Below are 25,241 nucleotides of genomic sequence, written 5' to 3' on the forward strand. Positions count from 1 at the left end.
CCAACCCAAAACCAATTTTCAGCTTTAGGTGACTTGCCAGCTGGGTTTGGCCACCCACAAAAGACTCGGTGCTGTGCTGGCCACAGCTGCCAATCTCTAGGCATCCTGTGTGAGGTGAGGGCTTCTGCTGTGCCCTGGAATCCAAGATGGTCATGCCGATCTCACTTTCTCCTTACTGCTGTGCGTTCTGCACAGAAGTTGCCCTGGACATAGCCTCTTGTCAGCTTCAGTCTGTTTGGTCTCTGCCTGATCTTGCTGATTCTGCATTTGACCTCACCCCAGCAACCAGGTTCTCCTACCCAGAGCTAACGCTGCTATGCTGCATTGCACTGCACTGCACACTTCCTGCTCCCTTCCCTGAGGAGCCTGCTCACCTCTTAGTCCTGGTCCTGGTCTCAGCCCTGTGTACCAGGAGTTCTTCTCTGGCTTTGGATTGAAATCATGTGGCCATGGTGGGCCCTGGGGCAGATGTGACAAAGGATTTCGGTTCTGCCCCTAGGGAGGAATGGAACCAAGGGAGTCTCCTCAGTGAATTCCTGCCTTGCGCCATGAGTTTGCAAGCAGAAATTTATTGTAAGGCACCTCCAGGTGGGCCTCTTACCTGGGTCACAGATACCAGGTGTCTGGCTCAGTTACTCTTTGAAAACTACAGACACTGTCTTATAAGTACAGTGTTTCACATAAGGAAACACAGCCTCACAAGAAATCAAGGATTCCATAGAGTAGGCTCTTCATATACTGAAGAAGGAGACCCCGTGGCATGCTGTCCTCAGGGGTCTGCAGACAGGGTTCCCACCTTCCAGGTCAGGCAGAGGGGCAGGTGCTTGCCTCCTGTCCCTGAGCTTCCCAAGTCACGCGCTAGAATAGAGTGACCAGACACTGATGCGCTGATCCCCAGACCCTGCAGCCAACAAGCCATTTGCAGCAAAGGCCACACAATGGACAGTAGCACTGTGGAGGGCCAGCACTGCCAGCGGCTTCATCGTCTTCCACTGAAACACACGGACACGGTGGTCCCAGCCTGCAGTGGCCAAGATTTTGCGGTCTGGCCGGATCTTGATGTCAGCAATCCCAGGATTGGTAATGTTGTGAGTTCGGCACACCTATGAGAGAGCAGCAGAGAGAATCATTAGGTGCCTCTTAGACATGTGACAGAGGCTCCCACCAGAAGCTAGAAGAAGGAAGGAAACACAGGCTGCCATGAGGGCTGGACACCCCTGTGCACCTTACATCCTCCTCCTGGGAGTCAGGCAAGACATGCAAAAAGATGGTTTTATTTCTGCCCTTGGCTGAATTTCTGGGTTGAAGACTTCAGCCTACCCCTCAGAGAGCCTCTGAGTGTCCTCCACACCCCCTCAACCCCTTCCTTGGACAGGTCTACAGGGAATCCAGGGCCTGCTCGCTCTCTCTCAGATGGTGAAGAAAGAGCTCCATGGGGGTGGGATGGGACTGGGTCTTCTCACCACAGAACTACACACCACTTAGCACGCAGGAGAAAGGCAACATTTCCACCTTGAAACATGAAGTCAGAATTTCTCCCTTATCGCAAAACCTCGCTTCCATGCCATAACACAGGGAGTATGAGAAATGCAGACTCTAACTTCAGCCAAACTAAGTAAGAAGTAAGTGAAACTTTAAAATGTAAGTGAGGTTAAAGGGTGACTGGCAGTAGAGTGTGAGTGGCAGGAATGCAGGACTGTGCGGAAGATGCAGCAGCAGCTGAGGTCGTGCCACGTGGGCTGTGGGCAAAACCTTTGTCCCTGGATTGGCTCTGAGATGGGGGAGGGCGCTTGCATGTCACCAAGAATGCAAAGATGTTGTCTATCCTCATGGAGCTATTGGGAGTTGGTGGCTCTTTGGGGTTGAACCCCCATACTCAGTGCTGGGTGATAACCCCTTCCTGGCTCATGCCTTCCCTAGCATGCAGGGGATGAGAGGCTTTTGTGACTACGTCTCTTCTGGGCTACACAGGATTGTCTTGTGCATTGCATGGCATCTAGCATCTCTGTCTCCACACATTAAATGGCAGAGGTACTTTGCCATAATTGTGACAATCCAAACAGCCTCTTCTTCCCATCAATCTCGTGTTTGACCTAGCCTGTGCACCCCTAGACCTTTAGGTCCATAAGTCACCCCTACCACCCACACCAGCACCCTTGTTTCTCTTACATCATCTCCTAGGTGAGAACATCACAGCCTCAATTGGAAATCACTCATTTCTATGAAGATAATACAAGGGAAAAGGAGGAAAGTGGCAGGACGAGCAAAAGACAACTTTTATCAGAAGCAAACAGAAATCGTTACCAAACATTTTTGCCATAAATTAAAAAGCTTCACAAAACAATTGCTTCTATAAAACAGGTAGTAAAATATAGGAAGAAAATGAAGTGGCAGAGCATAGGAAAGAAGCAGCAGAAAAAACTCAAGGAAATAAAGGTACTCGGACATAGCAGAAGATTTGTGACAGGGACAGAGATAGCAATTTGTACATAGTGTGCAAAACAAAAGGGAAACAGGGCTGCAGTGGCCTGAAGAGGAAATAGCAAACATGGAAGACAGACAAAGGTACACCAGTGATCACTGAGTTAGAAAATTAATTTTCATTTCTAACAACTGAAGTTTTATAATCTGAGTCCAATGTTAAGATGTGCCTTTGTAAAATTAGTGGGCTTAATAACTAAAGTTGTTTTATCCTCAGGTTAAAGGATCAAGTTCCATTTTGAGAAAGGCCTCCTCAGAATGCTTGAAGATCTGTTCTGTGAGAGTAGATAGCAAAGTAATGTCTCTAGAGAATGGAAAGGAGGCAAAGTTCAGGAATGCTATAGACAAGCTGTCGCTCAAGTATAAAAACAACAGGCAAGCATTTTTGAACATGTAAGAACTCAAAGAATATGCTCCCATAAGCTCTTCTTGAAGGACTAGAAGATTAACTCTAGTCTTGTAGAAGATAACTGGAGAACTCCAGTAAATGGTCTGGCAAAGAGGATGACATTACTTACCTGTAGGATTATATCAAAAACAATATAGGGATTATGGTAATAGAACTGGTTATATAACTAACAGAAATATGGGAGGATGGAGAGAGAGATGGGATGGTTGCTAAATTCACTGATTTGCTCATCTTTTGTTTTGGGGCCAAAGACACAATAGTCAACCTCATATTTGGGAGCTCTGACACTCCACCAGAGAAAGGACAAAAACATTATTTCCCTTTCTGCCCTCCTGCACCACCCACCTTAGCATTAGGTGCCTTTGTTTCCTAATATTTGTTATTGTATTTCTACATAAAGGAATCATATATATATCTCTATGGATTGGATTTATGAGTGATTGGATTCCCAAATTAAATCCAAATCTATACAATGTAGAAGAATGATGAGGGAAGACACTGGAAGAGACTATGAGCAAGAGAAACAGAGGTCCAGTCTCAGGAAAGATGAAATTTAGAGGCAAAAACTTTCAGACAGTATAAAAGATAAAGGGCACAAACATAATGAAGAACCACACATACCTGCTAAATAGATAAACAGACCTTACTGTTCATAAAACAAGTATAACAGGAAAGTAATGATGGAATAACTGTTATTAGACTTATTGCTGTAAACAACCATCAAACCGAACAAAATATACTAGACAATTGTATGCAGGCTCTGGCAACAGATGGAGGAGGATGACTGACTAGGTGAGCCTCCTTAAATGTTCTGAATGTTTCTCTGCTCAGGGAAATGTCCCAGCCATGAAGTCCAGACGGAGTACAGAGGTGGCTGTGAGAGGCTGAGTAGTGGAGCTAGAGCATCCAAAATCTGTGGGTAGCTAAGTGGAATGGAGGGGGGTAGGAGAGGGGCTGGGGGCCATATATATCCCCTGGGGTCTGGGTTAGGGCTGGACTATGTATACTCAGGGCACTATTCAAACTTACCTGAAAGTGGCTACTGAATGGCTGAATGGAAGAGATGCAAGAGATGAACAGTGGCAGAGGTCAGTTGGTGCAAAGACCACGCGACAGCCGTAGACCAGCTGAGATGCCAGATGGCCTGGTTTCAGGAATAAGGATTACACCTGAGTATAACAGGAGGCCCTATAGGCCTCCTCCAGACCCACACTAACAAACTTAGAGACTAAACTCTGGGAAATCCAAAGGGGAGGCAGTGTTTAGAACACTAGGGGAGCTTGAAATGACCTTGGTTTTCCACAAATCTGCTCTTGACACAGCAGACTGCCAACTCTACACAGAGGTACAAGTTGCACAGCCATTAACTCACTGCCTGCGAGAATGAAATTAAACATTCTTCATAGCAAAACAACAAAATCCAGATTCCCCATCGTGGATCATTTATAATGTCCAGCACACAAAGGACAAATTATTAGCTATGTAAAGAAGTAGGAATATATGACTCATAATCAAGAAAGAAAAAGCAGTTAACAGAATGGTAGAAATGTTGAACATATCAGACAATGGCTTGAAGGCAGTTTTTTAAAATATGTTCAAAAATGAAATAAATGCAAATAATTACACAAAAACTATCTTAAGAGTGAATAGATAGGAGTTAGTATCAGAAACAAGGGAATTATAGAAGAACCAACCCAGATAGCGGACGCAATACTAAAGGATAAGAGCAAATCACAGGACTGATACTCCAGAACTCCAAGACATACTTTAAAGCTATAGGAATTGAGATAATGTGGTATTGGTGAAAGAAGAGACTACAAAGACAGACAGAATACAAAGCTCTGAAATATTCACATAAATATAGTCAACTGTTGTTTGATGAAGAAGTAAAGGCAACACAATGAAGCAACCACAATTTTTCCAAGAAAGAGTGCTAGAACAACTGGACACTTCATACCTAAAAAATGTGAATCTAGACCTTATACACTTCCCCAAAATTAACTCAAAATGTATTATAGATCTGAATATAAGGCACAAATATGTAAAATTCTAGAAGACAGCATAGGAGAAAATCTAGATGATCTTGGGTTTGGTAGTAACGTTTTAGGTACAATGACAAAGACCTACTCCAGGAAAGAACTGCTAAACTGGAATTCATTAAAATTAAAATTTTTTGCTCTGTAATAGACACTGTGAAAAGAATGAAAAGAAATATCAAAAAATGTGATAAAATCTTTGCAAAAGCATATTTGATAAAGGACTGTTATTTAAAATATAAGAACTCTTGAAACTTAACAATAAGAAGAAACAATTAAAAAATGGGTGAGGGTCCTCCCTGGTGGTGCAGTGGGTTAAGCACTGCAAGCTAGCCATAGCCACTTTAGTGCGGGTTGGATCCCCAACCCCAGAGGTGACCCACATGGCACAGCAGACCTCTCCTGTCCACCTGCTGCTCCCCTCAACAGTGTACTTCGTCAATCTGCCTGTTCTGCTCCCCACTCTGTCTTTGGTGAATCCTCTTGTCACCCCTGCACATGTGGCCTGTACCCCAGTTCTCTATGCTTAAATAATCAAATAACTCAAAAAAAAAATGGGTGAAAGATCTTTATAGACACCTGAACAAAGAAGATACACAGGAGGAAAATAATCATATGAAAAGTTGCTCCTAACCAGATATCATCAGGGAAATGCAAAGTAAAACAATGATAGATACTATTATTTACTGATGGGAATGGCTAAAGTTCAGAACTCTTGACAACACTATAATAAACATGGTTGGAGCAACAGGAACTTGTGTTCTTTGCTGGGGTGATACAAAATGGTACAGCCATTCTGGAAAATAATTTAGCAGTTTCCTATAAAAACTAAATATACTCTTAACACAGTATGTAGCTATTTATACCTAAGCATTTTACTCAAAGGAACAGAAAAATTGTATCTACACAAAAAATTGCACATGAATATTCACAGCACTCTCTTCATAATTTTCAAAACTTTGAAGATATCCTTCAAGAGGTAAATAAGTTAACTGTGATACATCCAGATAAGGGAATGTTATTCAGCAGTAAAAAGAAATGAGCTATCAAGGTATGAAAAGACTGCATATACTGTGCCGGTTGGATCCCCAACCCCAGATAATACTGAGTGAAATATGAAAGGCTACATTCTATATTTCTCTAAGTATAGACGGGTCCCAACTTATCATGATTTGACCTATGATTTTCAAATTTATGATTGTCTGAAATTGATACTTATTCATAAGAAGTCTAAGCTTTATTTTGGTAGTCACATGTATCAAATGCATTTCTGCCTACAAGATTTTCCACTTATGTCAATTAGAGTTTCCACCTGCTTTTGCTTCCTTTTATAACAGGGTTTATCAGGATGTAACCTCATTGTAAATCAAGGAAGATTTATATACAGCTAAGCCATGGTAAAAGATAAGTGGTTGCTGGAGTGGACAATAATTTTGCAGAGCACAGATTATTTTTAGGGCAGTGAAAAATACTCTATATGATACTATAATGGAATATATTTCTATACATTTGTCCAGACCCACAGAATGCATAAGATTGAGAGTAAATTCCAATATAAACTATGGACTGAGAGTAAATCCTAATATAAACTGTGTAACAGGTCAATGTAGATTTAACAAGTGTCCAACGCTGGTGGGGATATTGATAATACGGGCCATTGTGTGCATGTGTTAGCAAGGGGCAAATGTCTATAATTTCTCAGTTTTGCAGTGAAACTAAAACTATTCTAAACAAAAATTAAGTCTCTTGTTAAAATAAAAAGAACCATAACAGAAAACGTAAAATTGAAAAGCTCAATAATTAAAATGAAAAATGAATAGAATAGGCTGAACAGCAAGCAGACTGGAAATTAAATTTTTTTGGAAAGTCATATTAGAAATTATTTTTTTAAACTGTAAACTAGAGACACGTCTCTAAATACTACTCAAACTGAAGAGAGAGGGAAAAAGAAAAGAAAAATGAATAAGAGCTTCAGGGTACAGTGGGATATCAAACTAAATTACAATAGCCTCTGGGCAATCAAACTGCTGACAACCACAGATGAAAAGACAATGTTAAAAACAGCCATGGAGTGAGAAGTATGACATGTTTGGGAATCATGCTAAGATACAAGGAGTTCTCAACTTCTTTTAGGTGATGAAGAAAAGCAACACAAAACGATCATCCCTAAATTCTTTCTTTTTTTTTAACATTTATTTATGCAAACAGAATTGGGGTACAGGCCAGAGGTACAAGGTAGTGAGAGGACTCACCAAAGACCGAGTGGGGAGCAGAATAGGCAGGATGACGAAGTACACTGCTGAGGGGAGCAGCAGGCGGGTCAGGAGAGGTCTGCCGCGCCATGTGGGTCAGCTCCCTGGCTGGGGAATGAACTTGTGCTGAAGTGGAAGGGGCTGTGCATAGCTTTGAAGTACTGTGCTTTAACTCGTTGCACCACCAGAGAGGGCGCCATCCCCAAATTCTATAGGCATTCTTAAAGGAGGGTGAGATAGATTTTTCAGATTAACAAGTCAGAAAATGCGTTTGTTGAAGCACTGAATTGCCAGAAATGCTAGAGAAAATTCTTCCAACTATAGGGAAGTAAAAGCAGGTAGAAACTATGATGACAAAATGAGCACCAGGCATGGAAAAAGGTGGGTGAGTATAAAGTACTATGCTTTTAATTTTCTGTGGGCTTTTTTAATTTTTATTTTTTATAACAGCTTACTTTTACATCATTTTGTACATTTTTTTTCCATCCTCAATTGTAATCCCCGTGGGTTTCCCATCACCAAGTCACCCGTGTGCCATCACCATAGTCCTGTGCACTTCCCTCCCCACCCCCCAGTTTTTAACCCCATTCCCCATTCACCCCCACAAAATGTCTCAGGTATATGGCTGTTCATTAGTCTTGTTATTTTCTCGCCTGGTCCATTACACTCCTGCTATGGGTGAAACCATCTGGTATTTTTCTTTCTCTTTCTGGCTTATCTCACTAAGCATGATCTTTTCCAGCTCCATCCAAGTTGCTGCGAAAGAAATGTGTTTCTCTTTTTTGGTTGCTGAGTAATATTCCATTGTATATATGTACCACATCTTTTTAATCCAGTCATCTACTTTTGGGCATTTGGGCTGCTTCCATGTTTTTCCAATTGTAAATAAAGCAGCAATAAACATGGGGGTGCAGGTATCTTTTCCAATCAGTGTTTTTGTGTCTTTTGGGTAGATACCTAAGAGTGGGATTGCTGGGTCATAGGGAAGCAATTTTCTGTGGATTTTAAGAAGTAATAGCTGATGACTTAAAGCAAACTAACACTATTGTAAGGTGGGATTTATAACATGTGCAAGAAATAAAATATATAAAACTGGTAGCAGAAAGGATGGGAGGATGGAATGGTGGGTCATACCATGTGAGGTGGCAGTATGGGCGGGGAGTGACAACACTGACTGACTGACTACAGTAAGCTAAGGATGTGGACTTTTAGCTTATGTGTCCAAAAAATGAAAAGAGCTATAAGTAAAGATGCCAAGAGAGGAAAGGGAATGCAATACTAAGAAAAAAACACAAGAAGGGTCAAAACAGAAATGACAAGTGGAAAAAAAAAATCAAGCTGGACATATCAATAATTACATTAAGGGTAAATATACTAAATGCTCCAATTAATAGGCTGTCAGAAAGGATCAGGAAGCACAACTACAACAGGTGATTTTAAAACACTGAGATCAGAGGACAGGCAACACAAGAAGCCAATGCTGGCCCTCCCTGGTGGTGCAGCGGGTTAAAGCACAGCACTGAGAATCTAAAGCCGTTTCCACATGAGTTCGATTCCTGCCTGCCCTGGAGGTGACCACATGGCATGGCAGACCTCTCCTGACCCGCCCGCCGCCCCCCTCAGCAGTGCACTTCGTCAATCTGACTGTTCTGCTCCCCACTCTTGTCTCTGGTGAAGCCTCTCACTGCCCCTGAGCCTCTGGTCTGTACCCCAGTTCTGTATGCACAAATAAATAAATCTTTAAAAAAATTTTTTTTTAAATTAAAAAAAAAGAAGCCAATGCCACTGTGTTCTCAGTTGTAACAAGTGGATATTCAGGAGATGCAGTGGGCTTCAATACTTGCACACCCAATAAAAGAGCTTTAAAATCATGAAGTAAAAGTGACGGAGGTAAAGGGAGAAAGAAGCACATTCACTATCATAATTAAGAAAAAAATAAAAGCTCACTCATAACAAGTAGAAAAATGGACAGAGACTCTGAAGGCCAGTGAGGACCAAGCACCACCGACCACTTGAACTAGATCTCACTAATGAACACACAAGTGCTTGCTAGGAGACACAGAGTTTGGTCACAGCCCATGCCTCATATCTGAATACTGACATGGTACAGGCTCCCTTCACCCACAACAGAATTAAACTAGCCTAGTAGTATCTATAAAATCAGCAAATAGATGAAACCACCAGGTCGAGGAAATCTCAAGGGAAAATAGGAAATATTTTGACATGAATAAAAATGAAGAGACAGTAAAGCAAGATTTATGGGTCAAGACTGCTGATTAGACCCTGTGCCAACTTTTTTGTAGCCTGGGGAGAATCCACAGAAGCATCCAGAACTGTGGCACCACCACCAACATGCCTCACACACAGAGGTTCCCATGAAAGGAGTCCCAAAGGATGGCCTGGAAGGAAGTCATGACCAGAAGAAACCTGGCCTGATATTGGCAAAGAGGCTTTTAGGCAGAAGTCCTTCCCAGAGATAGCAAGAATTACAGAAGTTTCAATTCCAAGGGTCTCCCTGGTGGCCCATCGCATCAGGTTAAAGCACCACACTATGAAGATCTCCGAAGCCACTGCAGCACAAGTTAGATCCCCGGCCAGGAAGCTGACCCACATGGCATGGCAGATCTCTCCTGACCCTCCCGCTGCTCCCCTCAGCAGTGTATTTCAGTAGATCTGCCTGTTCTGTTCCCCACTCTGTCTCTGGTAAATCCTCTCACCCACCACACCTCTGGTCTATACCCCAGTTCTGTAAGCATAAATAAGTAAATCTTTTTTAAAAAAGTTTCAATTCCCCAGGAAGGGGACCATTCTAAATGTGTCTCCAAGACAAGCCTCATTCAATGCACAGAAAGCAGAAATACACAAAACACTAGAAGAGTTGACAAGATGTGCTGAAACAAGAGGTCCACATGTCCCTGGTCCCACGCACACTAGTGGGACGACACAGCCTGACCCCATAACACGCACAGCGCCAGACAACACAGCCGACATGCTTGGCCATTGACAGGTACAGCTGTGCACACAGCAATGGGGAACACTTCCTCTCAAGCACATGTGGAATACTTATGAAAACTGGGCTGGCCTCCACATTTCAAAGAGCTGATATCATTCAGACCTTATTCTCTGACCACAATGGAATTAAGTTAGAAATTGAAAAATAAAAAATAACTAGAAGAAAAAAATCAGACGTTTGGAAACATAAAAACTCTCTAATCAGCCCAGCAGTCAGAGAACAAATAAAAATGAGGTCTGCCTAGAAGTGAGTGATGATGACAACACTGCCCTCTCTCCCTGTGGGGTGCAGGCAGGCTTCCAATGCTGTGGGTTCAGACACAAGGCCCAGAACAAGTGGGTCACACACCCAGCTCAAGTCCATAACAGCCCAGATAATACAGAAGGAAGGGAGAGAGGTAATGGGAACTGGTGAAACAGATCAAAGATTAAAGATCTGACTGATAAGACAGATATGAATAAAAGGCAGAAATTTCAACAATCATTACAAACAACTGAAAACAGGTTGGCATGAAAATGCTTTGAAGCTTTTTATGCTTATACACAAATACCTAGAAAATTGCAACTTATATATATATATAAAAAAAAGCTAGGAAACTTAATCAAGTCCAAAAGGAAAAACTTACATTCCCTATAGAGCAAATGCCTACACCAGTGATGGGCTGAAAGAGCTCACTGCTACTCAAGTAAGAGGTGCACAATGGTATATCCAGAAATCAGAAGAGAAGGGGACACTTTCCTCCTGATTCTGGGGTTCCTAACACCCTGAGGCAATAAGCAGAGCAAGATGACAGGAGAGGGGGTACAGTTTATAGCTTATTCTACTGGCAGGCAGAGACGATGGCTCTGGACAACTCTGACAGCCCTGCAGAGTGGGGAAGAGGATGCACTAAGTAGTGAGTAATTCCAGGACCATATGGTTGTGTTAGTGTCACAGAAATCAAATGATGCCACTTGCTAAGTGAGCAAACTGGAGAGGAAAAGCATGTGTCTGGAAGTGCAGCACCCACTCAGGATCCAAAGTCTTTACCACTATGAAGAGAAAACTGAATCTGACAGTGAGAATCTGCCAGAACCTGCAGCAGTGCAGCTACCTGTCCAACCTGTGGCATGTCGAGGCCAAGCGTCACCCCCTGCTTGCACTTGGCCTGCTCCGGGATGGTGCAATCACCACTTGGGCTATGCAGCGACCTTGTCTGGCCACCTCAGTGCCTGCCCTATCTCTCATAGCTAAGACCTGCTCCTTACCAGGTTGACCTCCTGTCCTTTTAGCAGCTTCTCTCCAGGGCCCTGGCTCCACCAATTCAAACCTATGATGCTCCAGGCACTGGCCCTCCTTCTCCACCATGCTGGATACAGATGACCACATCATCCTTGCATGTCCTGTACCCTCTGCCCTGCCTGCAACTGCATTTGCCTATAAAACCCTGGCTCTCTCTGACCCCCAACTTAGTTTTGAGTTCCTGGACTCCACACATGGGCCGACACTTGCTGGAGCAGGGCCATAAGAGTGGACGTGCCACCGTTTATGTGAGGGCAAAAGCCACATGTGCGCCTATGTGGGGGAACCTGCATCTGCTGTGTCCTCAGAGCTCCAACTCATGGGCCAGGACAGGGTGTGGAAATGAGAATGAGCAACCAAGTTGTCACCACCCCCCACCTCTTCCTTTCTTGTAACTTTGTCAGAGAGCAGTGCACCTGCTGGAGTCCACTTGGGCCCTGCTTCAGGGTCACTGCCTTGGTATTCTGCCTTTATGTGAATCCGCTGTTTCCCAAGAAGAAAGCGATGCTTTCAGCTCTTTCTGCTAGTGAACTCCATGACCCCAAGAAGTGTGGAAAAGGACTTTGAGTATAAGGCTCTCAACTATGACCCTCACACAACTGAAGTTGAGTGCAAGTCAAAGAGCATCCCCATGCTGGCATCTCCACTTGGGAGGACTGAAATGCCCATTATTGCCCAGGGTCAGCACAGCAGTCATGGCAACTGTCTATGGCGACAGTAGTGATTGACAATACTTGCAGCCCCTCTGGGCACATGGCTGGCATCAAGAAAGAGGAAAGAGGCCCAAGACCCAGCTCCCCTAACAAGAAGTGAGAAGTGGAAAAGAAAGATTTGGTAGGGATTTAGGTTGGAGAAAACAGTCCTTGTCTGGGGCCTCACACTGCCAAAAGGAGGCCTGTTAGGGTCTGTTCATGGTGACGTGGCCCAAGTCCAACTCTACTGTGTTTCCCAGGATAACTGGGTTTTGCTCACAGTTTGCTTGGCCTCAGAACCCTGTGATCTCCCTTAGCTACCCCATGTGTGCTGTGGCTGCTGTTTGAGAGGGAAGCCCCTGGGAGAGCTGGGGGAAAGGAGGGCAGTGACCATGTAGCAAGGATGCCTGGTTGGCCAGCCATCCTTACATGCAGTGTAGAGAGAGTGCGGTTGGTCCACTTCCTGGCCCAGACTGGCTGGGGTGGGGGAGTCTCATTACTAAAAGGCCTAAAAATACAGCTGGCTGTAAATCAGTCCCTGCTTCAAGGCCGTGGGCCCTGCCCCTAGTGTGGGAGGAAGGAGCAGGTCTGCACACCACCTGTGTCTGACGACAGCCGAGGCCCAAGCCCCTCACGACTCCAGGAAAAGTCACCTTGGGAAGGCAGGCAAGTGGCCTAGCATTTCAGTGGGACCCTGAGGCCTCCGAAAGCTGACAAAGGTGGCCAAGGGTTTCTGGTCACCACCAAGGGACCTGGCTGAGCCCATCCTGGACGAGGACCCTCTGGGAAGGATCTCTGGCCACCAGTGGCTCTCACAGTCCATGACCTCAGATGCCAGGAATGTGTACGTGGTGCAGCAGCCATCTGGTTCCCATTACATACGCTCTGTTGCGGGAAACTTCATCTGTGTCTCCGCTCCCAGCACCCGCCTGGGAGAGATTGATTTGGGCTCATTAGAGACTTCAGCAGCAGGCCAGGAGGTGGGGCACGTCTGTGCCCACGTGTCTGGAAGGCCTGGAAGGGCACACTGAGGGCCTGTGATGAGGACACGTGAGGATACTAAGCTTTGAGGGTCCCAATACCTCTGAGGCCTATACTTCACAAACTGAAACTCTCAAGGGTCCTGGCTGCCTCTGGACTTGCTGTCCAGGGGTCTCAGTATGGAGCAGGAGGAATGCTCTCCTGCTTTGATGTGCACTGCTGAGCCAGGCCATGGCCCAGTGCATCACCACCACACTAACCTCTTCCATTCTGTAGTTCCTGGTTCCCCTTCTGCTTTAAGTTTCAATTCATTGTAATGCCCTTTGTTTTAACTTTTCAATTCGTCAGTACACTATAAGTTCATCTCTATACTGGAACAAGCCCATAAATTTAAGTCTTAAGTTCCAGCAGCTGTTTTCCTGAACAAGCCAGGAGAGAACCAGGCAAATCGGGCCAGGAGGGGCCCTTCTCTGGGGTCCTGGGTGCAGGGAGACCCAGGGGGATTGCATCCTAGGGCTTGAGTCTTCAACTTTGAAAGTCAAGCTAATGAAGTTCCAGCCACGGTAGAATGGAGCACAGGACCCCATCAGGCTTGAGGAGCAGGATGGAGGGGTGCATGAGAGAAGCCCAATTGTGCATGACCAGGTGTGTCACCGAAGAGGCAACATGGAAACCCAGCTCTGACGTGCCCACCATAGTTAAACTTTCACTCCCACCCCTATGCAGGTCCATGACTCCAAGGTCTCAGAGACTGCTCCCCCAGCTGGAAGCACAAGAAGCTCTACCTCCAACCACTAGAGCTAGTGCCACTGGGAGGACGTGACTCTCCTGCCTCATGGACTCCCTGGGGTGACAGAGGACAGACAAACCGAATGACAGGCAGCTGGCTTTATTACAAGTCAGTGGTATACTATCACAGGTTGTCTTCTGGGGCGGGCCTTCCTCCTCCAGGAGTACCTGGTGGGATGCCCCATCTCAGCTAGCACCAGGGTATGGTGAGGCCTGCTGGGCCCTGAAGCAGTCCAGACCCAACTCTACCTGTCCCCACCTCCACCATGTGCCTCAGGAGCTTAGACAGAGCCCCACCCAGAGTCTCTTTCCCTGGTTAGGAGTGCCAGGCTTCTCCATGTAGGGAGGGGCCAAGAGATGTCCTCTTCTTCGGTCTCATGTCTGTGGCAAGAGGGCTGGACCGGCACAACCCTGTCCTCCAGCACTCCAGTGCTGAGAGGCCAGTTGAGCCAGTATCTGGACTTGCTGCTGCTCCTGAGGACAGCTACATCGGGCCATGGAGGGACATGTCTCCACCTGACCTAAGTTCACAGAGTTGGCTTTCTAAGGTGCTTCCATTCACTGGCTGTGGTCCAGTCTCAACTTTCTGAGGCTCCCTGGGCTAAGGAGGACATTTCCTCATCCCCAAAAGACAGCATACACCCTAGGCTACCCCTGGGAGTGACACTTCTTGGCACAGGACACATCTGGTGCCTCAGCCACTATGGCCTGCAGCCCCTCCAGACCTGCACCAGAGTGAGGCTTTGACAGGAGGCTCCCTGACACCAACTCCCTCCCCCCACCCCCAATTCCATCCCTCCTGTCCTAAACAGGGCTTCATAGGCAGGCTGGGTCACCCCCGGTGAGCACAGGCAGAAACCAAGAACCATGCTCACGTGCAGTTCCATAAGCCATGAGGGGCAGAAACATCATTGAAAGGTTTTCAGCAACCCCACTGTACCCCAAGGCCTGCATCCCTCCTGGTGGGCTTCCCCACTGCTTTCCTGGGCCTATGCACAGACTGCCACCTGGCCGTGACTCTGTGCAGAGTCCTTTGTACTGGCTCTTTCTTTTGATTAATCAGTTCCGTACTGACCACATTCCTCTGAGTTTTTGCAAATGGGCTTGTAAACTGCTATACTCTACATGTCTTTTCTTTAGATGGACAAGACGTGACTGTCGTTAACCCAAGGTCTGAAAGAAACCCAAACCATGTGAACGGTTCACAACGCCCACGCCCCCTTCTTCCTGCACTGGGTCCGTGGACAGGCCTGCCTGCACCCCACCTCAGAGTGATTAATTAGTCCGGGATCTGCAACAACTCCTCTTCATGCCTAAATATTGTTTCAGCCTATCAGACTGTTAGTGCAAAGCAGGATAAATGACACCTCGGGTCTGGCTCACTGACCTGCAGGGCCTGCTGCTCATCCAGGCTCCAGACAGCCAACGCCTTCTCGGCGGAGCCTGAGACGCCCCTGGCCTTCCGAGAATCAAAGTCAAGGCTCATAATAGGTTCTGTGTGGCAGGTGACACGGCTGCAGATCTTTCGCTCGGAGATGTCCCACAGAGCCACCGATCCATCCTCATAGCCAACCAGGAGGAAGGGGCGCAGGCTGGAGTTGGCCTGCGGGAAATAGCACAGCAGTTAGCTCCCGAAGGGATCTGGCAAGTTTCAGGGGAGAAGGGACATAAATAGCAGCTCAGTTCTCATGTTCTCCAGAGACTACGCACATCCCTTAATGGCTGGCATCATCCATGGTGCCAGCTTGGGCTGATGCTGGGACACCGTGAGGATGGTGCTTTGGGGCAGAGTCCTGGGGTAGCTCAGAATGGCCCCCTGCTCCTTGCTACACTGTTAAGCTACTTCTCACCAGCCCAGATTCCAGTGGCCCCTCAGGGCACTGCTATCTCCTCCAGTTTCCTTTCCATAGGCCGAAGACTTGAGGTAACCCTTGGTGGGGCTGGTCACCTGTCTAAAACCGCCAGCTGAGGAAAATCTCAAACTCCATCTCAGTGAAAAATGAACTTTCTGTGCTTTGTCAACGTTGCTGCGGAAGCCTTCCCCTTTCCCCTGGCCTGGCGAGCTGCAGCGGCGCTGACTGGTGTGTGCCGAGCTCTCAGCCTTGAGCTATGGTGATGAATGAGGGCAGAGGTCAGAGGGCACAGCACCCTGGGCAGACACCTCGTTTATCTCGCCTCTGCAACAATCCCAGAGGAGCACTGCAGGATCCCACATCATCCTGGCACCAGGAGCATGGCCAAGGCTCAATGCCCAATCTCCAGGCACATCAACAGAGAGCATTTCCCTACAGAACAAAGAGGGATGCCTTTTGCTCTTTACTCGTCTCTGCCTTCCCCGCTGAGCTGCTTGGGGTCAGCATTACTTATGTGTCAGAAATAACAGAGCATAGCTCCTTCTCCAGAGAATGTTCCAAGTCAGGAGTTCAACAGACCCTCGGTGAGCTGCAGCCAGTCCTCTGTCCTGCCTGGGACTGACCCTTAAGACTCTGCTTGGGTGATGGTGGGGTCTGGGCCTGAAAGGCAAGTACAAGGCTGTCTGTTGGGTCACTATGAATCTAAGAATGTTGACTGATATCTGTCTGAGAATGGTTATGAGCAGAGTCTGGCCTGGCCTCACTAAACATAGACTGACAGCACCATAGGCGCTTCCCACCTGCCTGCAGGAGCTCACATTAGTGTGATGTGTAGGTGCTTTTGTCTGCTCAGAGGGGCTCCAGGTCTAGAAGCTCACATACTGCACAATATCTCTCCAGGTGGCTGAAATAGACACCAGTGCCAGCGTTTTATTTTATTTTCAGGGCCAATGTTTTAATTCCAGTGGACACTGCACCTCAAACAACACAAGTAAGCAAGGCTTTATTATAGTGTCAGAGAGGGAAACTGAGGTGATGGGTGTGGTGTATGTCATCAGGCTCCAGTTAGTGACAGGAGCTCGGGGATCTGACACAGACCAGTACTTTGATCAGGAGGGTATAGCTGGTTGTGCCAGTAACAGGCAGGACACAGCCACTGTAAGCTGCAGTCACAGCATGTCCCCGAGGCCAGAGCTGGTCCTGAGGATGCCTCCCACATATCCCCAGAAATAGCTCCTACAACCATTTTTTTCTAATGATCATGTGTTCACACAAATGAAAAGAAAAAAATATCTAAGGGAGGCTACTAGGAAGAGGCTGGGGCAGCCTGTGGCCATTCTCCAGGTGGAATACCCCAGTGGCCTGAGGGGTGAGCAGTTAGGACAGCGGTCCTGTGGGTGAGACTCCCTAAGGCTGCTTGGGTGAGCTTTCCCTGCTGTTTCATAACAGGGAAGAGCTTCATTTTGGCATCTTTCAGATCACCTGATTGAAAACTATTTGTATAGAGATTTCACCTTCCTCCAAAGTTATACAGCATGTTTAAGAAATGATCAGGCCCTATAGTTTAGGTAGCTCCTTCCAAGCAGTCACACCTCTTCACGAGGCCTCCCCTGAAACTATATCTGGACTCAAGGCAGAGTGAGGGCCAGATAATAACAGCCTGGAAAGCTCTGCCTGTGCTCTGACCAGGAATGCGTGCCACCCCCAGAGATGAGAACCCACCCCCAAGGCTAGTGAGAGGACTTCATCTAGATCCACTGGCGTCCATTCCCCTTACAGCACAACTGTCAGGTTACCTGGATCCCACTCATGGTCTTGGCAGAACCTGCCTCTGCCTCTTTGGTCCCCTGGGGCCCTTCCTCCAGACTTGGGGTTCTTCCCATCACTAATGTGCTGGTTCTGGCCTGTCCCATAGCCTGTGGTCTCTGGGTTCTGAGCATCTGAGTTTGTTCAGGGGCTACCCAGTACTGGTCTGCCTGTCCATGTGCCACGAGGTGGCCAGAGCTGGGGCCTGTCGGGGCTCATCCCTCAGATACCAAGGGGGCCTGAATACTTAAGGCCAGACCTTACCAGCTGCTGCTCCTGTCTGTTCTGTGTCCCCTCCAGCTTCTCACCCCCATGACCCCAGGAACATATACCATAGGCAGGGTTCACACTCCGTGGCAGTCCAGGCCTTTGGTAGTCATGCCCTTGATGCCAGTTCAATCTCCACAGGGCGAGGACACCTCTGTGTCCCCTTTTATCTCTAGGCATGCCAGACTGACAAGATTTCCAATGGGTAGCCCCCTCACCCCGCAATTTTCAATGTCCTGTGGGGTGCCTCCAACTTGGATGGGGCCTACTGTAGGGGCCCAGGACTACAGCCTTCTCTGAGAGTGGGTGGAATGACCACATAATTCTGCCCCTCACCTGTTATGTGACAATACAGTAGCAACACAGGTTGGCTACTTTGAGAAACAAATCAAGAAAATGTCTGAATGTTTCAGAAAAAAATACCCTAACAGTCACTATGCCACACTCAGAATAATAAGTTATAACCTGGACCTTCAGACTTGGGGAGAATAAAAGGGACCTTTCAAATTTATGCACACTTTTTAAACAGAACATTTTGTGTTGGATCTGTATCAACTAACAAAAACGTGATTTGTCCTTCTGTCAACTATATTAATTACCTTAACAAGTTTGTACATCCCATTTCTACACATTTTTCTGCTGGAATTTTTATATGATTATGCAATGACAGTGTTTCCAGGGAGTGGAGTAAGAGCGGATACAGGCACCGACGTCCTGCCCCAGGACCTGCGAGCACCACGCCAGCCCCTGCAACCACAAGGCCCTAGGGGGTGTTCCCTACCCAGTGCCCCACCACAAATCTGCTGCTGTCAGGAGCTTTGTAAGAGATGCAGTGGAGTCTCTCAGCGTCCCCACCTCCTTCACTCCCATGGAATTCTCTCTGACAAGGCTGCAGTAGCAGGACACTATGACATCAGCTTCCCAGAGCTCCCAAATCCCAACTGGAATATTCTCAGGAGAAAATCAGCTGCACGAGCAGGGAACCTGGGATGCCTGCCCTTGTGATCCTGGTGGTCATACAGTCATCTACAAATTCCCTAAGTCTGTCTGTCTGGTCTAACTTATACGACTTCAAAGAGGAGTAAGACAGAACCCGCCTCTTCCTGGTATCACCTGAGCCCCCAGAACAATTGGAAATACTGAATTGAACAGTGTTCAATGCTGTTCAGGTGTTGTCCAGTAACTTGCTCCCATGGTTTCCACAGGGCAACTCTTCCTGTGACTCTTTCCATGTGAACATACTAATTTGCTCTGCTACCTTGAACATACTCTTTGCCAGAGCTGACCTCTGGGGGACCATGGCATCTGGTAGAGGCAGCAGGCCCAGGAGGATCCCTCCCTGGTCCTGGAGCTAAAACCTATTCTGCTGGGACTCAGACTCTGCATCTGGTGCCAGCCCCAGGACTCCTCCTGACCCTCTAGTCAGAGACAGTCAAAAAGGCTGGCTGTGGATCAGAAATTCTAAGTGTGACCACAAGGAAATTCAGAATGTTAAGTCCACTTTTGCCTCTATGGGGCAAAGGAGTAACAAAAATTAATCCCAAGCAAAGCAGAGGCAGTACAGGCTTGCACGGTTAGTCAGCAATCCCTCCCGGCCCAGAGTGGGGCCACGGGTCTGAGCGCAGAGAGGAGGTGCACCAGTTCTCCCTGGAGGGGGCCGGCTCAGCTGACTCAGCTGTCCCTCCTCAACACATGGTGGGGAGTCTCTCTGAAGCCCTCGGGGGACAGCACAAGCCAAGTCTGCCCTGGGCAAGTCTGCAGGAGCTTCATGACAGAAAGCAGGGTGGCTGTGACAGGCTGGGGACACAGGGATGAAGAAAACCACGTGCAAAAGTTCTCCAAAGGGGCTAATTGCCCATTGGTTTCATGATAAACTGAATACTGAATGGGGCATGATTCACAACCCAACAGGCGTGGCTGGCAGGGCGTGGTTGGCGTGTGCTGGGCCTTACCTGCCACAGCTCCAGGCACATGGGCATGCCTGGCTTGGCATCTGCCTCCGGCTTCAGGGTGCACACTGACGTTTTGGATGGCATCTCCAGAATCTGAACCTGACAGTAAGAAAACAAGTTGATTTGGGCTGGCGCCAAGTTGAGTCTGTGCTATACAAACAAGAGACTTTTAAGGCGATTAACCAAGGCTGCTGCGAGTTTCTGTCTGCTCCCTGGAGGAACCTGGGAGCTGAGCCTCCTAATTAGGCCGCACAGGCTCATGGGTTTAGGCACTGCAGAGTCCTTGTGAAATGCACACGCCATTCCTGAGTGACCAACATGTCCCTCCGTTCAGTATTACTGCCTGGAGGCTGCCTCCAACCTTTTCCAATTTTACCTTCCCTAGGTAGGAGGTCCAGCTTGTCGTGCACTGCCTCAGCTCGCCACTCTCACCTTGGCCTCTTCTTTCCTGCGATGGCATTTACATGGACAACTGTCCACTATCTCAGATGTATCAAATGGCACAAAGACTTGCATGAGGAACACCTGGGGACTCACCACCAAGCCTAGGAAATGAGTATGATGTGCACCACAGGAAGTTCTGAACTCTAGCTATTCTCACACCCTTTACGAGGTGTCATAGCTCTAGTTCATATCAGCTAAATGCAAATGCAGACTCTCCGGTGTCTAGGATGGGAGAAGTGCCTGGTTGGCCCACACGGTCTACCTCACACTGGCACTGGGAACTGCCTACAGGGGATGGTTAAGGCCTCAAGGAGCAGGATGGGTGCTACAGACCAGAATGTGCCCCCAGTCGTCCACACCCTCGGGCACCTAAGCTCTCATACCCCAGGCAGAGACAAGAGTGGCCCCTCATACCAGTCAGAAGAGTGAAGGGCTCTTGCCAGACATGCTGTGGTGCAGCCCATAGTCTGGTCTTCTGTTGGTAGTGGATCTACCACTTTTTGGTAGTGAGGTGTGGCTGGTTCTATGCTCCCCAAGGTGTCACTGAGAGCAGTTCTACTGAGGACATCACAACGATGATGTGCAGCCACCACAGCCTCACATGTCACCCTCACCAACAGGGGGGCATCCTCTGGATTACAGATGAGGAGTATGAGATCCAGAGGGATTGGGGCATCAAGAGGACAGAATATAAGCCTGCTCATCTGCTTTCTGACAGCCAGAATACAGAACTCTCAGCAAGGAGAAACCTGGGCGAACGAGAAGCATGTGGGTGTAGGTGCTCAGCTCTCATTAACCCACACGGGAGACCCACCCAAGGCTTGGAGTTAAATTCTGGGTCTGAATTCTAGAAGTGCCTCATGAGTGCTGTGGCCATGTTCAAGGCAATGCAGGCAACTCAGGAAGTCAGTAGCAGGGCTTGGCCCCCTAAGCTACAGGGTGCTGAACACACCTACCTCTGCACTTGGGCGGGCCCTCCCCAACTGGGGCCTGCTGTGCTCTGGGCAGGGCTCTCACCAGAAGACATCCCAGCTGCAGGGAGAAGGCTGGACGTGATCCTGAATAGGTGTTAGGTAGCCAACTTGGTGTGGGGGGGGGGGTGCTGGAGGGAGGTGGGCAGGTAACCTGCCTTAGAGTCCACGTGTATTCTATGAGGGCACAGTATATAAAAGGGCACAGCCCAGACTACAGGAGCAGGATACTTGATCTCCTACTTTCTGTACTCCTCTATTGCCAGATTTCCTACAATGAGATTACTTTGCTCATGTCACCCAGTTTCCAGATGTTGATTGGGAGTGGGAGAAGTAGGCATTGAGGGGTAAAGGTGGGGGACAGATGCTGGAAGAAGTAGACACACAGTGTGCACCCTGGACAGCCATACACACAGGCCCAAAGTCAGTGAAGGCTGGCCACCCCAATCTTTGGGTAACTGAAGACCCTTCATGTAGAGTGAGCAGGAGCTGAGAGCAAGGTGTAAGTTTGCTCTGATGGGGGTTGACGATGAAACCAAGGCAGTTCTGATGCTTGAGCTCACTGCTATAGCACCCAGAAGCATGTCCAGGGTTCAGGGGAGAAAGAGAGCACCTCCCAGAAAGTGCTCTGTGCTCTAGTAGGAGCCTGGAGCCCAAGTTCAGAGCCTCCTACAGATAATGCTGTACTTTCCATCTGGCACTCAACTGCAACTTTTGTTTCCAAAAGGAAAAATGTTAGGTTTGGGCAAGTGTGGCCACCCAGACGGCCGAGCAGGGTGGGGGCATGTATTCCCCAGAAATTGTCTGGGCACAGGCCAGCGAGGCTTTTCCAGGACCTAGTCCAGGCAGATTCTAGGTAAGAACATGGAAAACCACCACTTTCCCAGCATGCGCAAGATCCCCACACTGACTGCTCCTGAACAACATAGATGTTGCATGGACCCGGAGAACTGGGAGTCGGGGAGTCAGTTAACTGCCTCAGGCAGAACTGGAGTGGCCTTGGTCACGCCCGGGGTTAGGGAGGCACATGCACCAGGAAGGAGAGCACCCTCACCACAGTGGGCTCACCCCTGGCGGTCTCCATGGTATGCAGCACAGGGAATGCTTGGCACTGCCCAGCTCCTGCTGTCCCGGACCGGAGGAAGCACACCGCTCTTTCTTTTCACATTAATAAAACTTTTAACAGGTTTTTGGCAAATCAGCAAGAAAAGTGTATGTAGCTCCTAATTGGTGATTTAAATGCAATCATGAACAAATAAATGCCTGTTCCTATCTCATTATTTATGAACTGAATCTGCTTTAAGACAAATGACTCTTCTTGGGCAGAGGCCAAACCTCACCGTGTGTACAAGGCCTGCAGTCCCTGCCCAGAGCAGCTTGCTGCACAGGCTCCCAGGCCAGCAGGGGATCCAGAGAACATGGGCCTGGGTGGCAGACTGGAGGCTCCCTCCCTAGCCCCACACTACTGCCTGGTTTTGAGGCAGCTGTACTCCCACACTGACCAGACCCTTAAACAGACACTCATGGGTTCTTCTATTGCTCTTCAGCTTGTTCAAGAGCGGGCATCTCTAGCAACACCTTCCTCCTCTCCTATACCCAACCTCGTTTTCTACCCAGGTCTTCTCTGATTCCTGGGCACTGCCTCCTTTGCTGGGCTCTTCCTCCTGGGGTGTAGATACCACTATCTAGCCCGACCTGTGTCCAGCCAACAACCATCTGTGGTGACCATCTAACCTGAGCGCCAAGAGTGACCTCAGCTTGGTCCTGCCCCACTATTCCACCTGAAGCCCTGACCACTAATGCACCCTGTTTACCTATGCCGCTCAGGACTGTGGTCACCACACCAGGGTCAGCCCTTACCCACCCATGCCTCAGCCCCACTTGGAGACTCTCATGCCCCAGCCACTGTACCCTGCTGCCCTGGCTTGGAAGCCCACCTCCACCAGAGCCTCGGTCACTTCCCCACCATGTGTACTGGCCTGCCTGGAACTTCCTTCCATGTGTGCTCACCCCCAAGTCCTCTAAGAACATCCTGAAGTCTCCCCACAATGCTCCTGATGGTGCCAAACAATATTCCGGCTATCAGTGTCCCAGAGATGCCAACTCTTGCCCCTGTGCTTCCCTTCCTGACTCCCACCACCCTGGCCACCTCACATGTCCTGTGGCCCTGAGAGCTATGATTCTGCAGGCAGAGCCAGCATGCCCTGTAGCTCTGTGGGGCCTTCTGCAGGGCACAGCATACCTTTAAGGGAAGCCAAGTACCCAGCAAGTAGCTTATGGAATGAGGGGCTGGGGAAAGCTGCTGCTTACCTCATCGGTGCCTTTCCCTGGCACAGCCAATGTCCAGCGCTGCTGGTCCTCAGCCAGGATGGAGCCCCTGCAGAAGCCCATGTTCTCCAGGCACACAAAATCCATGACAGTATTCCTGCCCTCTGCCAGGTCCCACAGGCACAGCTTAAGGTCCCGCCCCTGACTTTCAAAATCAACAGGAGACAGGCTGTGAGCCTCTAGGTGTCTGGATCCCCATCCCACATGGATGAACTTCAGCATGCCTGTGGCTAGCCTAAGGCCAAAGGCAGGCAGAGGACACTTTCAAGCAGAGTGCACGCATCAGATCACAAGCGAGAACACTTCAGCCGAGGGGTTTGCTGCCCTGGGGTCCACACAAGTCTGCATCTCAGATGCCTGATACGCTCGCAGGCCATGCATGAGCCCTCTAGCACACCCTGGAACACAACTGCCATGGTCTTTCTGCTGTTCCCCTGATGCCAAAGTGCTGTCCTCTCTCCCTCCCTCCTTTGTGAATTAACTTCGCCAAGCTGGCAATCCCATCCTCAAATATATTCCCAAGTGAATTTAAAACCCACGTCCATATAAACACCTGTACATGACTGTTTACTGGAGCTCTATTCACAATGCTTTCAGAAGCATTTCACAAGAGAATGGGTAACTGATCTGAACATTCCCGTCATGTCATGCCACTCGGCAACTTGTACTGCAGCACAGGCAACAGCCACAGGAGTCTTAGGTGTATTCTGCTAAGTGAAGGTGGTTGGATCCCCATGCCTCCATTCAAAAGATACTCTAGGAGAACATGACTACAGGAAAGAAAGAGTGCAAGGTTCCGCTGTGGTGTGATGGCACAGAAGCTTTGTAGGCTGCTTACTGCCTTGTATGGCTCGGGGCTGGCACACATGTGACCACGGCATCAAACCTACAGAACTACACTATAGAGTGAATTTTACTGCATGTTCATTAACGTAATAAACAATCAGGATGTCAGGACTGCAGGAAGGACTGCAGACTTCAACAAATGTGTGGCTTACTGTACCCAAGAGGAAGAGTTTTCTGGTCTCCTCTATCCCCTCTGGTCTATGCTCCCTTCTCTTTCTTTGGGTTTTCCTGAGTTCCACCTTGGGAAAGAGGACTGGCCATGAGTTTTCTAGAATGTCTTCCATGGAGCTGACCTGAGGGATTCTGGAAGAATCCAGATACTACACTACTACATTAGACATTACAAGACTGAGCAAAATAACAGTACAGAAATACAGAGCTCTGTGGTAAATCTATTTCTCACCGGGTATGTTAGACAAAAAATTAATTGGTGGGTTGAGAGGGACAGGTTTTTTCCCTGTCACAGAGAACAAAGAAGCCCAGGGAAGGTGAGGACAGTCCCTGGGCTATTGGACTCCAATCAGAAATGTTGGTATGAATGTATGTTTATGCAAATATATACAGACAGACAGACAAAGAGGGGCACAGAAGATGTGGTGTGGCTCATGCACATGGATGCTCCTCAGGCAGCCCCTCACCTATAAAAGAACCTGAAACAATAATACCACAGCAGTGACAAGTATGCAGAGCACCGAGGTCTAGTTCTTATCCCCTTCTCTAAAAATAGGGACCAGGTTTCTGGAGAAACACCTACATCTTTGGCTGGAGGGAACAAGGGGAGAACCAAAATGAGTTCTGAGCATCTTGTAGTGTCAGAAAGGGGGGAAGTACTTTTTTTTA

General features: G+C 48.0%; 1 protein-coding gene across 2 annotated transcripts in view; it reads right to left on the minus strand.

Moving 5' to 3' along the window:
• Nucleotides 1–544: 544 nt before the first annotated feature.
• GNB1L (guanine nucleotide binding protein (G protein), beta polypeptide 1-like) overlaps nt 545–25,241 on the minus strand; it is a 59,806-nt gene continuing 35,109 nt past the window's right edge. For both annotated transcript variants that reach the window (XM_012734279.1, XM_012734278.1), the window contains 4 exons: nt 23,538–23,700; nt 19,813–19,911; nt 15,322–15,537; nt 545–1,103 (listed from right to left, as the gene is read on the minus strand). In XM_012734279.1, the coding sequence (XP_012589733.1) occupies nt 852–1,103; nt 15,322–15,537; nt 19,813–19,911; nt 23,538–23,700 (730 nt within the window). In that variant the 3' untranslated portion in view covers nt 545–851. The remainder of the gene's footprint in view (nt 1,104–15,321; nt 15,538–19,812; nt 19,912–23,537; nt 23,701–25,241) is intronic.

Source organism: Condylura cristata, unplaced genomic scaffold, assembly GCF_000260355.1.
Source record: "Condylura cristata isolate star-nosed mole 26May11 unplaced genomic scaffold, ConCri1.0 scaffold00051, whole genome shotgun sequence".
NCBI lineage: Eukaryota > Metazoa > Chordata > Mammalia > Eulipotyphla > Talpidae > Condylura > Condylura cristata.